The sequence below is a fragment of the Rhipicephalus microplus genome, chromosome 2, assembly GCF_043290135.1.
Source record: "Rhipicephalus microplus isolate Deutch F79 chromosome 2, USDA_Rmic, whole genome shotgun sequence".
In the NCBI taxonomy this organism is placed as follows: domain Eukaryota; kingdom Metazoa; phylum Arthropoda; class Arachnida; order Ixodida; family Ixodidae; genus Rhipicephalus; species Rhipicephalus microplus.
In genome coordinates, this window is record NC_134701.1 from 298,236,962 (window position 1) to 298,254,872 (window position 17,911).

At 50.6% G+C, this 17,911-nt stretch overlaps 1 protein-coding gene and 1 long non-coding RNA gene across 2 annotated transcripts; one reads left to right on the forward strand and one right to left on the reverse strand.

Annotated features, from left to right (window-relative positions):
• Window positions 1-12,850: 12,850 nt before the first annotated feature.
• On the reverse strand, window positions 12,851-14,868 carry LOC142795553 (uncharacterized; the record flags this gene model as incomplete). Its single annotated transcript, XM_075886079.1, has 1 exon — window positions 12,851-14,868. A coding segment is annotated over one exon (1,242 nt), but the record flags the coding sequence as incomplete, so codon positions are not given.
• Window positions 14,869-14,949: 81 nt separating this feature from the next.
• Window positions 14,950-16,886, forward strand: LOC142783765 (uncharacterized). Its single transcript, XR_012888450.1, has 2 exons — window positions 14,950-15,222; window positions 15,633-16,886. It is a non-coding gene; the product is annotated as an uncharacterized LOC142783765 (long non-coding RNA).
• The last annotated feature ends 1,025 nt before the right edge of the window (window positions 16,887-17,911 follow it).

Sequence of the window (17,911 nt, forward strand, 5' to 3'; positions counted from 1 at the left end):
CATAACCGCTGGTCATTAACCCCCGAATGCAGAGATGTTACTTGGCTCGCGACTTCAACTTAACTTGAGCAAGTCGGCGCGAAGCAAGCAGCGGACTTCAAAACGCCCAAGTCAGCCTTCGCGTTTCATAGATGCTCAGGCTGTCTTGCTTGGTCAAGTCAAGAACGAGCTTCAAAGCAGAAACTCACTGCTCGCCTGCTAACGAGGGTAAAAATGAAGTTGTTCGCGTAAGGCATGCATTACACCAAAAAAGACCATACGTTTTAAAATAACTATAAAAACGAAGGGCCACAAGCATATTCTTGTCATTTTACGGTTAACGAGCGGCACGTGTTGCAACTTGCCTGCCACCACAGCGATGCGCAGTGTTGCTTCTGTAAAGCGTTCGTTGCCCGCTGGTTTTAGTGGCCACCCAAATGCGGTGCGTTTCTCCACGGTTGCTTGTTTGGAGCAGAAAAAAGCATCGCGTTGGGTTCTTTCGTCGTTTTTTTTTTCTCAATCGAACGCCATGGCATGTATTTGTGCTGACCTGGCTGACGAGGTGACGCGGTTTTCACGGTATTTGCCTTTCTGTTCGCCTGTGTGCATGCCTGTAATGGCTAGGTCGCAGTTATTAAGAAAAAAAAACAAGTTGTGGGAACAAATGTGATTCGTATCCTTTTGTTGAGCTTGCTAAACAAGAGAAAAAGCGGGGGTCAGGAAATATCCCTCAGCAGAGTTTTGTCTCGCGGGGTGCATTAATGTCTCACTGCATGATGGTGAAGGGGATGAAAAACCCGTGTTAGAGGCACCTCTTTTATATGTGTGTGTGTAATTTTACGTAGCGTTGTGCTACAAGCGATGCCTTTCTGAGCGAGAAACAGCGCCCTAGACGGGACGAAAGGATAGACGAGGCATACGGACACAGCACCGAGTCAATTTTTTTTTACCGAAAGAGACGGAAAATGTCGTCGTGGTATAGAAAAACAGAAATAGCCTTTGCGGTTACGGAACACTTTGGCGTTGTCGACACCGGGGCTATTAATACGCACGTGTTTGTAGTCGACACAACCTGTAACGCAAGGGAACTCAGCCACTTCATAACAGACCGCCGGCTGCGGAAAGCGCTACAGCATCGCGTACGGGTTCTTTGCGATGAGTACCGTAACTTTTCCGACTGCACGGCACACTGTCGACTACGGAATGAGGACGAAATTTCCGGTGACTGGTTGGAATGTGCCAGCGCTGTAAAACCTGAGAGCCATCAGTAGCTGTAACACTGGATGCACGGGCTGTCTTCGGTTGTCCCCACTTTCACGGAGCGGCAACATAACGAGCAGCTGTCCCACGGCGTTCTTCATGAATCTATACCTAGCGTGAAATTGTTGCTCGTCGTACAACTCCATCGGATTTCCTCGGTCACGTAAAGCGGTTCCAAGAATTTTCGGCAGGCAGTGCGCCTCAAAAAATGCTACGCTTATGGCGAGGCAAGCAAACTCAAAAGCGGCCACCTTTCACGCGACGTCCATTCGAGAGGTGGCCACATTGGAATAACGCGTGAAGTCGCTTTCAAGTTTCAAGCAAGCCCCGCAGCTGACTTGAAACTTGTCCTGACTTCGACCAAGTCAAGTCGCCTTCAAGTCGTCCGCAAGTTCGAGAACGATTTATGGCTACCGGCAAGACTGTCTTGAGTCAAGAACGAGTCAAGTACGAGTCAAGTAACATCTCTGCATTCTAGGGTAAGGGTAGCTAACTGGATTCCCAGAGAAGGGAAGCGGGTTAGGGGGAGACAGAAGGTTAGGTGGGCAGATGAGATTAAGAAGTTTGTGGGTATAAATTGGCAGCAGCAAGCACAGGACCGGGTTAACTGGCGGAACATGGGAGAGGCCTTTGTCCTGCAGTGGACGTAGTCAGGCTGATGATGATAAAAAAAGAGAAAAGGGGGGGGGGGGGGAGAAACAATATCATTTGTTGAATATCTGAGGTGGAATCGTTATATGAAATTCTCCTGAAAGTTGAATCATTGCAGTGTATCAGCTAAATAATAAGGGGTAGTGTGGCTAGTAAAATTCGAGAGCTGATCGCTGACTCAGCAAGGTAATCTTCTTGTGTTATATATGAATTCGCAGAGAGCCCCGCAGATGTTCCTGTCTCTGTGTCTCAATGAAGTGGCCCCAAAAGACAAAATATTGGGAGTATTAAGTGATATTCCAAGTTTTCTGAATAAAATTTCGAAGCAGTTTTTTCTTTGATTTTTGAAACGGTGACATGTGATAAGAAAATGGTCGATATGTTCAGGTTCGTTACAGCTTGAGCACAGAGGGGATGGCACCAGACCAGACATGTTTAAGTAGAAATTAACAGGTGGTACAAGGCAACGTAATTTTGTTAGCAAGACTTCCAATTTACGCTTGGGACACCAATTATTATTCCATGTGAAGTGCAGCTGCGAGAAATCTGGATTCGTTATCATGATTTTTGATGAGCTTCAAGAAGGGAAAGTTTTCTAAACCTCGCTGCTGTTACATAAGCTGTAGGTGACATGATTGGCACAATCGGAAGATCAAGAGATGTTCGCGCAAGTGTGTCAGCCATATCGTTTATAAATATACTACGATGGCCTGGTACCCATATTATTCGCACTAGACGAATGTTTGCTGGGATTAAAGATTTAAAAGTTTCTAGTACTGCTGATGTCGACGACGATGATAAAAATGAACCCTTTACAGAAAATTATCATGTGTTCGGCAGTTTCTTCTTCCTCTCCACACGCACTGCATACCGTGTCTACCCCTTCGTATTTGGCCCGATATGTCTTTGTTCGCAATACTCCCGTCCTGGCCTCAAACAGTAGAGAAATACCCCAAGTATTATCATAGATCCTTTCCTTGGCTATTTCCAGCTTAAAAGTTTGATAGGTCTCTAGTGCGGACTTCTTAATCATGCCAATTCTTCACATATCGGTCTCCGTTTCCTTCGCTTTCTTCTTAACCGGTAGTTCTTTTTGGTTTGGCCACCTGATATTTTCTAAGTATTTACCAGTCAACTTCCTGGTTCGCTTCTTCCATTTTGTATCGACATTCTTCATGTACAAGTAGCTGAAAACCTTCCTAGCCCAACGCTCCTCCCCCGTTTCTCTCAATCGCTTCTCAAATTTTATCTTGCTGCTAGCTTCCCTGCCCTCAAATGATGTCCATCCCATATCACCTTGTACTCCCTGATTTGGTGTATTTCCGTGAGTTCCTAAGGCAAGCCTACCTATTCCACGTTGCTTAATTTCTAATCTTGCTTGAACTTGTGATCTCATGCACAAGACCGCATTGCCAAACGTCAGACCAGGAACCATGACCCCTTTCCATATTCCTCTCACAACATCATACCTATTGAAATTCCACAGTGCCCTGTTTTTCATTACCGCTGCATTCCTGTTACCTTTAGTTGTCACGTATATTTCGTGTTCCCTTAGGTACTCTGCCCCATTGCTTATTCATACGCCCAGATATTTGTATTTATCTGTTATCTCTAGTGTGACCTCCTGTATTCTAAGCACACTACCTTCATTGTCATTAAAAAGCATGACTGTTGATTTTTCCTTACTGAATCTAAAATGTAGCCTATCTCCCTCATTACCGCAGATGTCCACCAATCTCTGCAAATCTTCCTTGTTGTCGGCAATTAGCACTATATCATCTGCGTACATCATTGCTGGTAGTGCCTGTTCAATGAGTTTTCCTTGCTTGAAGAAAGAGAGGTTGAAGCCCAGTCCACTTCCCTCTAATTTGGCCTCTAATCCTTGTAGGTACATCATGAATAACAAGGGTGACAGAGGACACCCCTGTCTAAGCCCCCGTTTCACCTCTGTGGGCTTAGATACCAGTTTTTCCCACTTTATAACTGCCTTGTTACTTTTATAGATCTTCTTTAAAAAAATTAGTAACTACATCTTCCACACCGAGTGTGTCTAGTATTCCCCACAAGCCCTCTTGAACCACGCTATCGTACGCTCCCTTGATATCCAAAAATGCTAGCCACAAAGGCCTGAGTTCCTTTTCTGCTATTTCGATGCACTGCGTCAGTGAGAACAGATTGTCTTCCAACCTCCTGTGTTTCCGAAACCCATTCTGCAGTTCCCCCAGCAGCCCCTCATCCTCTATCCATGCCTGCAGTATTTCCTTTATAATCTGCTTCGCCAGCCTGTAGACCACTGATGTCACTGTTATAGGACGGCAGTTGTTTATGTCACCTTTGTCCCCCTTTCCCTTATAGATCATGCTCATCCTGGTAAGTTTCCATGCATTGGGAACTTCTCCATCGATTTTTATTTTGCTCACTGCCTCTCTCAAAGCCTGCTTAGACTTCGGACCTAATGTCTTTATCAGCATTAATTAGAATGCCATCTGGGCCTGTTGATGTATTACTAGGAACCCTTTTCTCAGCCCTTTCCCACTCTTGTGAAAATGAAGCCAGTGCGCCACTTGATTCATCCTTGTCTATTGTGGTGCACAAAGCACTTCTTTGTTGAAAATTTTCTGTAACCCTTGTTTTTATATATTCAATAGCTTCGGCCCCTTCTAGCCTAGCACTTTGGGCTGTGGTTATAAACCTCTGCTCTAGGCTCGTCTCATTGCTTAGGTAGATTATATTGTTCCGAAATTTCGCAGCTTCTTTTCTTTTTTATGTACTTCTGCCAGCCACTGGGCTCCCTTCTTCCAATCTTTTCATTGATGAGAAGGAATGCATCCCTTCTGCAGATTAGAAAGATTTCCCATTTTCTTTCAACATCATCTGTCAGTTCACCCCGCTGCTTAGCATATCTATGTTCCCTAGAGGTTTCCTGACGTTTTGCTATGGCTCTCTATCTTCCTCATCCCACCAACCTTTGGTGTTGCGTCTTCTTTTCCGGGGTGACTTGTCACGTGCCTTAGCAATCTCTAGCTCAAACAGTCTAATTAGATTCGTGTATGTTCACTCTGTTTTATTATCCTCAGTGATTACTTTCTCAATTTTTAGTGGCTATTTCAATTTGCCTTTCTGAATAAAAATTTGCATGTAGTTGCTCATCTTGTCTCCTTCCCACTTTCACTGCTCTCCAAAACTTAGCTTGATACGTTTGTGATCACTACCCAGACTTCTGGAGCCACCTTCATCTATGTGCATTCCCCTGAGCTTATCATACATCCTATGTGACATCAGTGTGTAATCTATCGTCGACAGCAGCCTTCCTACCTCCCATGTTATTTGCCCTTCACACTTCTCGGTACTGTTGCAAATGATCAAATGCAGCCTTTCACACATAGCCATGATCATTTTGCCTGTCGGGTCGGTATACCCATCTATATCTTCTATGTGTGCATTCATATCTCCTAGTATAATTATCTCGCACTCTCCTTCTAACTCCTGAATGTCCTTTGATATACACTCTACCATTGCCTGGTTTTCCTCTCTAGCCTTTGCTCCCGTCCACAAGTACACGAAACCAAGGAGTGTCAATTGCCCTGCCATTTTTCCTTTTAGGCATAAATGTTCCTTGCACTCCTGCTTGACCCTTTGCCAGACTGTACTTTTATGAATGAATGCCCCAATACCACCCCCCTTTGTGCTGCCTTCTGTTCTATTACACTATTCTCACGCGTAGTCCGCATTGTTAGGAGGTTGTTCCATGTCCCTGAGGTGTGCTTCTACAAAACCGTATACCATCGGCCTCTCCTCCCTTAGCGGTTCTTCTTTCTCTTCCCACTTCAGCCTGTTCCTACCGCCCTGCATGTTAATATACCCTATGCTGAATTGGCTCGGCGCTCGTGGCTACGTTTATTTATGCCCCGGACTCTACCTATCTTAGATACTGGTGCCACTTTGGAATCGTATCTGCCCATACCACCTTTCAAAGAGTCTCCCTGGTTGTTTTCCTCGTTAATAGCTATCCTGCACCCGGAAGGGCCCGCTTGCCCCCCCAAAAAGCTACTGCGTGTCCTGCAAGTCGCCAACCCACCTCATGACCTAGCCGACCATCGAAGCGAATTCTGTCTCGTTGAAAACCACCCCACCTATGCACCTCTCTGTTTATTTCCACCACCTCAAAGCCTTTCTCTCGACTCATTCGCCATATCTCTTGGTTTCCGTTGACAACCACTCTTTGCAGGTTTCTATCACGCACCGGTACCTCCGGTATCGTACATATCGCTACCTGTATCTCAGGAAAAGTGGCGCGCATGTCATTGACGCCTTTCGCCAGTGTAGTTGCTAGTTCTGCTGTATCTACATTTAAGACATCGTTTAAACCACCTGAAATTATCACGAGGTTTCGCCTATCAGCTGTAGTTTTGAGTTTTGCGTTCGCTTGCCTCATGATGCGATAAGGTGCAGCGCCACAGGGCGCATAGCCCAGGCACCAATACCAGAAAAGGCGTGCTGGCGCTTCGCTTGCTGGGCAGGTAGGTCGGATTTGCCCGATCGTTGATAATGCGCTGAGGAACAAACAAGCCAAAGAGAGATGCGCTGTAAATCATAAAAACAAGTACATCGCATGCGTAAAAAAACTATATATTGTCACGGGGTCGTGACGTGGCTGAAGACAGGAGACTTCGTGTTGGAATTGAACTGTTTATTTGGGCGAACCTGTGCCCGGTAAACTGAAAGTCCAATTACAGCAGCAGTCTCGCACAGATAGCAGTCTCGGACTGATAGCGGCGAACGGAGCGTCGGCCTTCGATCAACAACTGACAAGCGGCGAAGCGCGTCGGCATTTATACTCTTGCCGTCGAATGTTCTAGCGTTATCGCTGGCGTTAGCGTAGGTTCCAGAACAATCTGTACCGTTCGCACAGTGGGCGTGATCTTATCGAAATGATCTACTACAGTCCGGAACCTTCTACAAAACTGCAGGCGCGGTTTGCGCAGAGAATCATGCGGTGTTTTCGGACGATAACAAAAACTTGGGAAATGGAACGTGGCATTGCCCCCCTCTGAAAAAAAGGCATCGTCCCGATGCTTTAACTAAAGATGAAAGTACAATAATAATGCAAGAAAGTACAATGAATAAATTACGTTACAACAATAATACAAAAAAACACTAGTTCAGTTTGTTAACGCGCATGAAACGGCTTGAGGCGCGCGACATGGACGACTTCAGGTCGCGATCGGCGTCGTTGAGAGTTCGTGATGCCGTCGGGGACAACCTCGTAATCAAGTGGGCCGAGCCGTCGAACCACCCTGTACGGTCCGAAATACCGTCGCAGAAGCTTTTCACTTAGTCCACGTCGGCGTATCGGCGTCCACACCCAAACACGTTCACCGGGCTGGTATTCCACGAAGCGTCGTCGAAGGTTGTAACGGTGGCTGTCGGTCGTCTGTTGATTCTTGATACGGAGACGCGCAAGTTGTCGGGCTTCTTCGGCGCGTTGAAGGTACTCGCTCACATCGAGGTTTTCTTCGTCGGTGACGTTGGGTAACATGGCATCGAGCGTCGTTGCCGGGCTCCTTCCGTAGACCAATTTGTATGGAGATATCTGCGTCGTCTCCTGCACCGCCGTGTTGTATGCGAAGGTCACATACGGAAGAATGGCGTCCCACGTCTTGTGTTCGACATCGACGTACATTGACAGCATGTCGGCGATCGTCTTGTTAAGCCGCTCGGTGAGGCCGTTGGTCTGTGGGTGGTACGCTGTCGTCCGGCGGTGGTTTGTTTGGCTGTATGCCAAGATTGCTTGAGTTAAGTCGGCAGTGAATGCCGTTCCTCTGTCGGTGATAAGGACCTCTGGGGCGCCATGACGTAGGACGATATTTTCGACGAAGAATTGAGCTACCTCGGATGCACTGCCTTTTGGCAGGGCTTTTGTCTCGGCGTAGCGGGTGAGGTAGTCGGTAGCTACCACAATCCACTTGTTTCCGAAAGCCGACGTCGGGAACGGCCCCAGTAGGTCCATACCAATCTGCTGGAAAGGTCGGCAAGGTGGATCAATTGGCTGCAGAAGTCCCGCTGGCCTTGTCGGCGGTGTCTTGCGTCGCTGACAGTCCCGGCATGTTCTCACATAACGAGTGACGTCGGTGGTAAGACGTGGCCAGTAGTACCTTTCTTGTATCCTCGCGAGCGTGCGAGAAACACCGAGGTGCCCTGCCGTCGGATCGTCGTGAAGGGCCTGCAGGAGTTCTGGTCGCAGAGCTGAAGGCACCACAAGAAGGTACTTAGCTCGAAGCGGTGAAAAGTTTTTCTTTTGTAGAAGACCGTTTCGTAGAAAGAATGACGGAAGTGCGCGCTTGAATACCTTCGGGACTTCGGCGGTCCTGCCTTCGAGGTATTCTATTAGGGCCTTAAGTTCCGGGTCAGCCCTCTGTCGTTCAGCGAAGTCGTCGGTAGTTATCGTTCCTAAGAAGTAGTCGTCATCCGGGTCGTCGGGTAGCGGTTGGTCGACAGGCGCACGAGAGAGACAGTCGGCGTCGGAGTGTTTTTTGCCGGACTTGTAAATGACAGTGATGTCATATTCTTGAAGTCTCAGGCTCCATCGTGCGAGGCGACCTGAGGGGTCCTTCAAGGTGGCTAGCCAACACAATGCGTGGTGGTCGCTCACAACTTTGAAGGGCCTGCCGTAGAGGTAGGGGCGAAATTTCGACGTAGCCCAGATGATGGCGAGGCACTCCTTTTCTGTTGTGGAATAATTTGCTTCTGCTTTGGATAGCGATCGGCTGGCGTAACTAATAACCCTTTCAAATCCGTCAGCCCGCTGCACAAGAACGGCGCCAAGACCTACGCTGCTTGCGTCAGTATGTATTTCTGTCTCGGCGAATTCGTCGAAATGGGCAAGTAACGGAGGCGTCTGGAGGCGATGTTTAAGCTCCTGGAAAGCGTGTTCCTGCGGCGTTTCCCACTTAAACTCCACGTCGGCCTTGGTAAGGTTAGTGAGAGGATCGGCGATGCGGGCGAAGTTTTTCACGAACCGCCTATAATAGGCACACACGCCCAGAAATCGGCGCACGGCTTTCTTGTCAGTGGGCGGCGGGAAGTCGGCGATGGCGGCTGTTTTCCGTGGATCGGGACGAACTCCAGACTTGCTGATAACGTGCCCCAGAAACAAGAGCTCCTCATACGCAAATCTGCACTTTTCTGGCTTCAGTGTGAGTCCGGAAGTCTTGATGGCTTGAAGTACAGCTTCAAGGCGCCGAAGATGCTCGTCGAAACTCGAGGAAAACACGACGACGTCGTCCAAGTACACAAGGCAAGTCTGCCACTTCAATCCTGCCAGTACTGTATCCATAACGCGTTGAAACGTTGCAGGCGCTGAGCAAAGGCCGAAAGGCATCACCTTAAACTCGAAGAGGCCGTCCGGTGTTATAAACGCCGTCTTCTCTCGGTCTCTTTCGTCGACTTCGATTTGCCAATAGCCAGTCTTGAGGTCCATTGACGAAAAGTACTTGGCGTTATGGAGCCGATCAAGTGCGTCGTCTATTCGTGGGAGGGGATACACGTCCTTTCTTGTGATTTTGTTCAGGCGGCGATAATCGACGCAGAAACGTAGGGTCCCATCCTTTTTCTTCACTAACACCACGGGGGATGCCCATGGACTCTTGGACGGCTGGATAATGTCATCCCGCAGCATTTCATCAACTTGTCTCTTCATGGCCTCACGTTCTCGCGTCGAAACCCTGTACGGACTCTGACGGAGTGGTCTGGCATTTTCTTCGGTTATGATGCGATGTTTCGTGATTGGGGTCTGCCGAATTTTCGATGACGACGAAAAGCAATCTTCGTATTGCAGGAGCAGGGCCTTGAGCTGTTCTTGCTTATCATTGGGAAGTCTGGGATGGACGTCGAAAGCTATGGGAGGGGCTTGATTCAACTGAGCAGGTTCCGCAGAATCGGCGAGGGCGAAAGCACTGGTGGCTTCGACAATTTCTTCGATAAATGCGACCGTTGTTCCTTTGTTCACATGTTTGTACTCATTGCTGAAATTCGTGAGCAAAACCGTTGCTTTGCCTCCCCGCAGCTCTGCAATTCCTCTTGCTGCTGCTGCTGAAAAACATTTATTTACAGATGTTATTTACAGGGAGGGTGAGAACGGTCCTTAAGGGGCCGCCCCGTACAAACACTAGGTGGGCTCCCTCTTACGGGAGCCCATTGGCGTCGGCCGCGGCCCGGGCACGCTCGACCAGGGCCCGTTGGGCCGTCAGGTCAGAGCAGCCGAGCAGGGCTGCCTCCCAGTCCTCCCGCGAAGGGTTGGGTAGTGGGGTAAGATTTGGGGTTTTTTGGCATGCCCACACCATGTGGAAAATGTCAGAGGAACTTTCCTCACAATGTGGGCACTTCCCCGTGCAAGCGGGGTCAAAGTGTTTTATGATTGCCGGGCACAATAGAGTTTTAGTATAAAGGCGAAGGAGGATTCGCTCCTCCGCCTTCGTGAGGCCCTTACAGGGTTTAGGATAGACGTTATGGCCGGATTGATAAAATTGTGTGATCTCCTTAAAGGTGTAGGCAGGATTGGGTTCGAGTTCCGGATCGGTAGGGGACGAGGATGGTGCCCGGAGAGTGAGCGCGCGGGCAGCGGCATCGGCCGTCTCATTACCATCGAGGCCCGTGTGAGCCGGAGCCCATATGATCGTTCGGTGCGCGGGGGCACCTAAGTAGCTGCTGTTCTGCAGTATTTTATAAGCACGGTACGGAATGTATCCCTGTTCAATATTGCGACAGGCACCCCTTGAGTCGGTGATTATGACCCTCGAGTCCTGATCTGCGGCGGCTAGTGCGATGGCGATCTCCTCCGCGTGCGTAATGTTATGTGCACGGAATGTGAGTCCGTTTACAACGGTGTTTTCGTGGACGACCGCAGCCGTATACCAACCACTGTGGTGCGGGCCGGAGGCGTCCACGTAGAATACCCCGAATTTGTGGCCGTAGTGTCGAGCCAAGGCTTCCGCCCGCGCGAGGCGTCGGCCAGTGTAGTCGTCTCGGGTCATGTTAGCCGGAAGAGGGCGCACGTGCAAGGAGTATCGCCAAACTTCTGGAATCCGTACGCGCTCTTCCGTGTGTATTGAGTGATTGATGTGTAGCCGGGCAAGGAGGCGGCGACCCGACGGTGTTTTAGAGAGTCTAGTATATTGGTTTGTCAAGTGCGCCTCTCTCAGCTCCTTGAAGGTGTTCACCATTCCCAAGCCCAAAAGGCGCTGGTTAGAGGTGCTGACAGGAAGGTCGAGGGCGCGCTTGTAGATTTTGCGGAGAATGACTTCGAGTGCATTCTCGTCGGATTTGCGTAGGTGGAGGTATGGAGCCGAGTACAGGACTCGGCTGGTTACGAATGCATGCGCCAGCCGCAAGGCATCTTTGCATCGTAACCCCCCGCGCTTGTTGGAAACCCGGCGGACCATCCGGCCCACCTGGTCCCCCACCTTACGCAATTTGGCCAATGTTGTGTCTGCTCTGCGATTTTTGTGTATAAAAAGCCCCAGTACTCTAATCTCATCGCGTTCAGGTATTGGTCCGCTGTGAAGGGAGAGGTCGATCTTTGCGGTGCACTTTGGTGAGGGGCGTATGTGCACGAATTCCGATTTGGACGGGGAGCACTGAAGGCCGCAGCGACGGGCATAGTCATCCACGATGTCCGCCGCTTGCTGCAGGCTTGCCTCCATGTCTCCTGCCGAGCCGTGTGACGCCCATATGGTGATGTCGTCGGCGTACAGCGCATGCTGTATGCCTTCGACTTTCGCCAGCTGAGCGGGGAGTCTCATCATTGCCACATTGAATAGGAGGGGCGAGAGGACCGCTCCCTGCGGAGTCCCTCTCGTGCCTAATCGGTAAGGGCCGTGTTCAGTGTCCTGAATCCGAATGTATGATTGTCGGTCAGTGAGGAATTGTTTAATATAGTTGAAAGTGTTTTGGCCGCAATCCACCTGTGAGAGATGTGTTAGAATAATTTCGTGGGTCACGTTATCAAAGGCCCCCTTCAGATCCAAAGCGAGCACAACTTTGTCATTCAGGGGATACTCGACTGGATCGAGGATCTCATGGTCGAGCTGAAGCAAGACATCTTGCGCGGACCGGTGTGGGCGGAACCCGAACATGGTGTCTGCAAATGCATTTTTGCTCTCCAGGAACGCGGACAACCTGTCGCGCACCATCGTCTCCATTAATTTTCCCACACAAGAAGTAAGGGAGATGGGGCGGAGGTTGTCCGTGTTAATGGCTTTGCCCGCTTTGGGTATGAATGTGACCAGGGCGGTCTTCCACTCAATTGGTAGGCTTGTTTTCCCGATCCAAATGGAATTGATGTAGGCAAGGAGCATGGTGTAGGCCGAGTCAGGAAGATTGGCAAGTAATTTCACGGTAATTTTATCCCTTCCCGGCGCCGTTCCTCGCCTCATTTTTGCTAGGGCTGCCTTCAGGTCGTGTAACTGGAACAGTTGATCCAGCTCCGCGTTCTCGGTACCTGCATACGAGTACGCCGGCCCTTGGGAGTCCTGCTGAGTGCATAGATATTGGTCTCGGAGTTTACATGCCAATTTGGCTGTGTCTCCGTCGAAGCTGTGAAATGCTCGTTGCAGATGCTTTTGTGTCTCTGTTCGAGTTTGGGTCGGATCAATCAAGGCGCGGAAGAGGCGCCAGGTACTCCGGCTGGACATTTGTCGAGCGGCCGTGTTGCAACGGTCCACCCAGTTAGAGTCAGCGAGCTGGGCCGCGTACTCTGCTGCTCGCTGGGTGAGCTCAGCGATGCGAATTTTGAGCTTTCGGTTGTGTTTTTGCCGGCGCCATCGGCGGACGAGGCTGCGCCGGGCCTCCCAGAGGTGAAGGAGATGGTTATCCACCGCCGGAGTCGCCTCGGAGAGTTTAATTTGTGTTTCTGTGGAGCGTAATGAGGAAACCAGTTGCCGGGACCAAGCATGGTATCCTTGCTCCTCAATGGGTGTCGAATTGGCGTATATTTGCCGAAACTTCGTGTAATCGGGTAATTTTGCCTCTCCGTAGGGTCTTGCCAAAGGGTAGGTGCGAATGGTGGTGTTGAGTATGCAGTGGTCGCTGCCGAGGGTCTCTTCAGTGTTGACCCAATCCGCATACTGAATGTTTTTTGTGAGGGTAAGGTCCGGACATGTGTCCCGGGTCACGGAGTTACCCACGCGAGTTGGGTAGGCAGGGTCGGTGTGAAGAGTTAGGCCCAGCGTGGACATAAGTTCCGCCAATTTACGTCCACGTTTTTCTTCACGTGCATACCCCCAGAGTGTGCTGGGGGCATTGAAATCACCCACAATCACCAGAGGGTCCCTGCCCGCAGCCTTTAAAGCGCGGCTAAAAAGGTCTGCGAATGTAATGTTGCTTAGTTTCGGTGAGCAATAAATGTTTAGCACGTGCAGTGGCGGGTCCTGTTTACGCAGCGGAAGGAGTGTCACCATCACGTACGAGAAAGCTGGCTTAAGGTCGAGATCAACTAGGTTGGCCGTATAATTTTTGTGCACGCAGATGCAAGATAAAGGGTCCTGCTGAAACGTAGTATAGTTTGTGAGTGTGGCAGCACTCCCTGGCTCCTGGAGGGCTACCACAGCAGGAAGGTTTTGAAATGCTGCGAGGAAAAGCCGGAGGTTGGCGCGCTTAGTGTGAGCCTTAAAGCCCCGACAATTCCACTGGGTGATTTGGATGGGAGTGGCCGTATTGGATCGTGGGGACTTCCGAATTCTAAGGGAGCCCGCCATGGTCAGTGGAGTTAACGAGCGATTGCGGTGGCGGTGCTCCCGAGCCAGCACTCGCGGGGAGGGGGGTGTCCTCAATTCCGGAGGCGGAGCAGCTGTCATCATCCTCAAATTCGATCTGTCGTCGAAGCGTTTTAGGGTACCGGCCAGACACGTCCTTAATTGGGCCGGCTCGTTTGGTGAAACGCGCAACTTGTTGGGCTATCAGGGTAGGGATGGTTTCTGTCATTTTAGCAATGGCGGCATTTACAGCCGCTGAGATTTGGGTTTCGAGGACAGTTATACGGCTGTCCATACGGACCTCAAGGGTGTTCACACGAGCCTCGAGTGCGGCAACCGCGTCTGCCGCCCCCGCCCCGGTCTCACTCTCCATTACCTCTACTGCGGGGGGAGGAGGAGGGGAGACTTGTTGGGTCTGTTTGGCCTCGGCTTCCGCTAGTCTTTTCTGTAACGCTTCGATTTGTGCCTGAAGTTTGGCAATAATATTTTGGTCGGCGTTACGCGATGAAGAGGGGATAATAGGGAGGGATGAGGAGGCAGCTCTACCCGTACCACCCACCTGCTTTCCGTTTTTCACGGCGTTGGCCCATGGCCTGGCTTCGCCGCATGGTTGCGCCGTCGGCTGCTTTTCGGTTCCTCCAGTAGGGGAAGCGGGCTTGTCAGTCTTGGCGACTTCCCGGCGTGGTGGCTCACTGGGAGTCTGATCTTTGCGTCGTTTCTTGGACGCCCTTTTGGACTTTCTGCCCTGTTGTGCGGCCACCTTGGAATTACGGTACTTGGCCGTACATGCTCGAGAGTTTGTGGCGTGTGCTCCACCACACACAGAACATACGGGTACACATTCATGAGGGGCCCGCACCCCCTCCTCCACAAGCGGAACCTGCTGTCCACACAGGCCACACGTATCCGGTCGTGGGTTGGGACAAGTGTCCATCCGATGGCCGACGACACCGCACTTGCCGCAGGCCGGGATCGTCCGGTAGTAAGGTTTGACCGGGATCAGCATTGCGTCGTAGTGAACAAAGCGTGGCTTCTCCTTGCCGGCGAAGGTTACACGCGCCTTGTTCGATGTGCCAAATTTACGCACCTCGACGATGGTGCCTGACCTCCAGCGTACGCTCTCTCGGAGCGTCTCCGTCGTATCTGTGTTGCGGACTACAATAACTCCGTGGCAGACATTGCTACCATCTTGTCGCAGGTACCCGTTGAGCAGAACCGTCACCCCCGGAAAATCTTTTCAGGCCTGCGCCCAGCAATCTGACGTCATTTCCGGCCGGCCGACTCTCGGGGAGCAGCGGCAGCGAGCGCAGCGCGGGCGGCGGTGGTGACGGTTCGGCGGCGTGGTGTTGACGGTGTTTCACGTTTGTTGCTTTCCGTTGTTGTTTTGTGGCAATTTCGTTTCCGTGCGTGATGCTGGAGTGATGCGACAATGCCGAATAAGTGTTGTGTACCCGGATGCACCGGCAACTACAAAACAGGAAAGAAGATACAAGTGTTTTCCTTCCCTAAAGACGCCGACGCTCTCAAACAATGGCTACGCGCCATTCCTAGGAAGGACTTCGTGCCGACTTCGTGCACTAAGGTAAGAATTTGAGATGCTCCTGTTCTTAGCTTGTCGTTGCTTGTTCGGGTAGAAATCACCTATGATGGGAAATACTTGAGCGTGTGGCCGCCGGGCCTCGCGAAGCGCTGACGCCAGCAGCGTTCGCAGCAAGGATGGTCAGCTGCGCTTTGTTCACTAACAGTGCCGTGGTGTCGTCCATTCTTGCAAGCTCTCGGTGGAAGCGCTTCGTGGAGTGCGGTGACATCACGCTCCCGTGTTTCCTTTCATGTTGCTTGTACCGCTTAGCGCAGCGCTTTTATTTAGATGCTTGCGAAACGTAGGTAGACTTTGTTTTAGCTACACGGACTGTAAACACGGTCATGCAAACGGGAGCGCATTTTTTTCTTTTGAGAAGTGGCGTCTCAGACGTTCTTGAAACGTTTGTGCAGGTGTGCGCGGATCATTTCGACGCTTCATGCATTGAGAAGACGACATCGTAGACGGATCCAAGGACAGGGAGAGTTATTGAAGTTGCACTCCCAGTACCACGGTTGCGTCCTGGATCTGTCTCAACGGTATTTCCCGGCTGTCCGTCCTACCTATCAGTACGAGACCAGAGCACGAGAGAAACCCCTGACGCGAAGAGGAGCCGACAAGAAGCCTCCCAACTCGCCCGTGCTGTAGAAGAGTCGCTGGCGTCATATGAAGCGGAGCAAGAACGAGACCGGTTTTCGTCCCTCGAAGAACTAAGGGCTCGCCTGCAAGGGGTGTCAGTGTCTCCGAAGTGGACTGTGATTCATAAAGAAGAGTGCTCCATGTTTTTGAACATTATCGACTATCGTGAATCTTGTTTGAATGCGTCATTGACCGTGTTTGCAAACCTTGAAGTCTTTGCCTGCTATCAAGGTTCACCAATCAAGAACCTTGGTAGCGCTGTTGTACCAGACTCAGTTCAAAAAGTAAGTTCCTTGTTGGAAATTTTGAACAACCTGTCGATGCTGTCTGAGGAGCGCTGCACTTATTGCCACCTGGCTCAAGCAATACATTCCCTTGTTTGAGCCTTGTTTCCAGTTTTGTATCTCTTTACAAGTTGTTAGCTTTTAAAGGTGCTGTACTTTTTTCTTTTTTTTAACTCGAACTGCCTCGGTGCCCACTGTAGCAGTTGTACAGTCCGTTTTGGTACCTAAGCTGTGTACACTTTCCTTGTGCACTCTGTGTACAGACATGTTGTGCACTGTGATTTGTTTTTTCTTAGATTTTTGTTTGATTTTTTCCCTAGAACATGCACCTACCTGTGGCAGTACAATTACTTTTCTTTCTGTCATTTATCATGCTGTGGACCACAATTTAGTCACCAGTGTTCTTATGTATTGTATTTTTTGGCAAGTGTTTGAACCTGATACCTTGTGTTGCTACTGCTACTATGATAAACGAATGGTATGTTTTCCTCTAACCTACAATTTAAATGAAAGTGTGCTTTTTCTGTTCCAAAGCTCGGGGATGTTTTTGCTGTTACAATCTGTTTTGTTTTCTGAGTTTTATGTGGCAAGATATTGTGTTTTGTACTTTTGGCATATTTTCAGCATTAAGGGCAACATCTTGTGTTGCCTGTCGTCTGCCTGGACCGAGAACAATGTGCACTGTGATATTTGTACAGACGGCGTCTGGCTGTGATAAATAAATACGCATTATTCCATTCACGATATTCATTATTTCTTGATACCTTGATAAGTTCCCCCGCAACGGTGGCTCAGTGGCTAAGGCGTAGCGCTGCTTAGCACTAGGGCGCAGTTTCGACACCCGGCTGCGGCGGCCGCATTTCTGATGGAGGCGAAAAGCAAAAACGCCCGTGTGTACGAGATTTCGGCACACAATAAAGATTCCCAGGTAGTAAAACTTGATCCTGAGCCCTCCCCTACGGCGCGCTTCATCGCCTGCGTTGCGTCGGCGCGTTAAACCATACAATCAATGGATACCTTGATAAATCGTGCGGACATGGTGTCAAGGAACCTCGCCCGAGTCGGTAGGCGTGAAGGGCGCTCGCGGCAAGCGCTCGCGGCTGGCTCAGCCACCCAGCGAAGGGCGGCCGGCCGGCCGGCGCAATGTGACGTCGTCGACGTCACGTCACGTGACGCGCAGGCCTGAAAAGCTTCCGGGGGTGACGGCAGAACCTGCCTGTTCTCGATGTTTACCACGAAGTCCCCGATCATTTTGTCCGCCGTGTCAGGGTCCGGGGTGTAAATCACGATCAAATTTTGCTCTCTCGAAGGAATAACCGTCAGCGTCTCAGCTCGCTTGGGCCCGAGGTATGCCTTAAACGCAGTCCCGTACCAGTTCTCTGAGAAAGCATCATGCAATGAGATGCACTCTCGTGGCTTTACGACTATTACATAGTCGTCCGGACTCGGTTTCGGAAACGGGCGAGGCTTCCATTTGGTGAGAAACTTGCCCTTGCGTCCCACAGCGCGCGAAGCGGGAGGCTGCGTCTTGTCAGCTGGCGTGCCGGATGCCGAAACAGCGGCGGACGCCGCCTTCTTGGCGTTGGCTTGCGAGCGGCGTTCCACCGCGTCGTTGAGAGCTTGGCTCCGAAACCTCGGTGAAGAAGCAGAGTTTGGCGTTTCGGAAATCGGAATCGTTTCCCACGTCATGGCATGCGGGTCGTATCCACGCTGCATGAGGGTAGCGTCCATGTTGCCTCGGAAAGCCGGTCCCACGCCGCCGGGCGTTG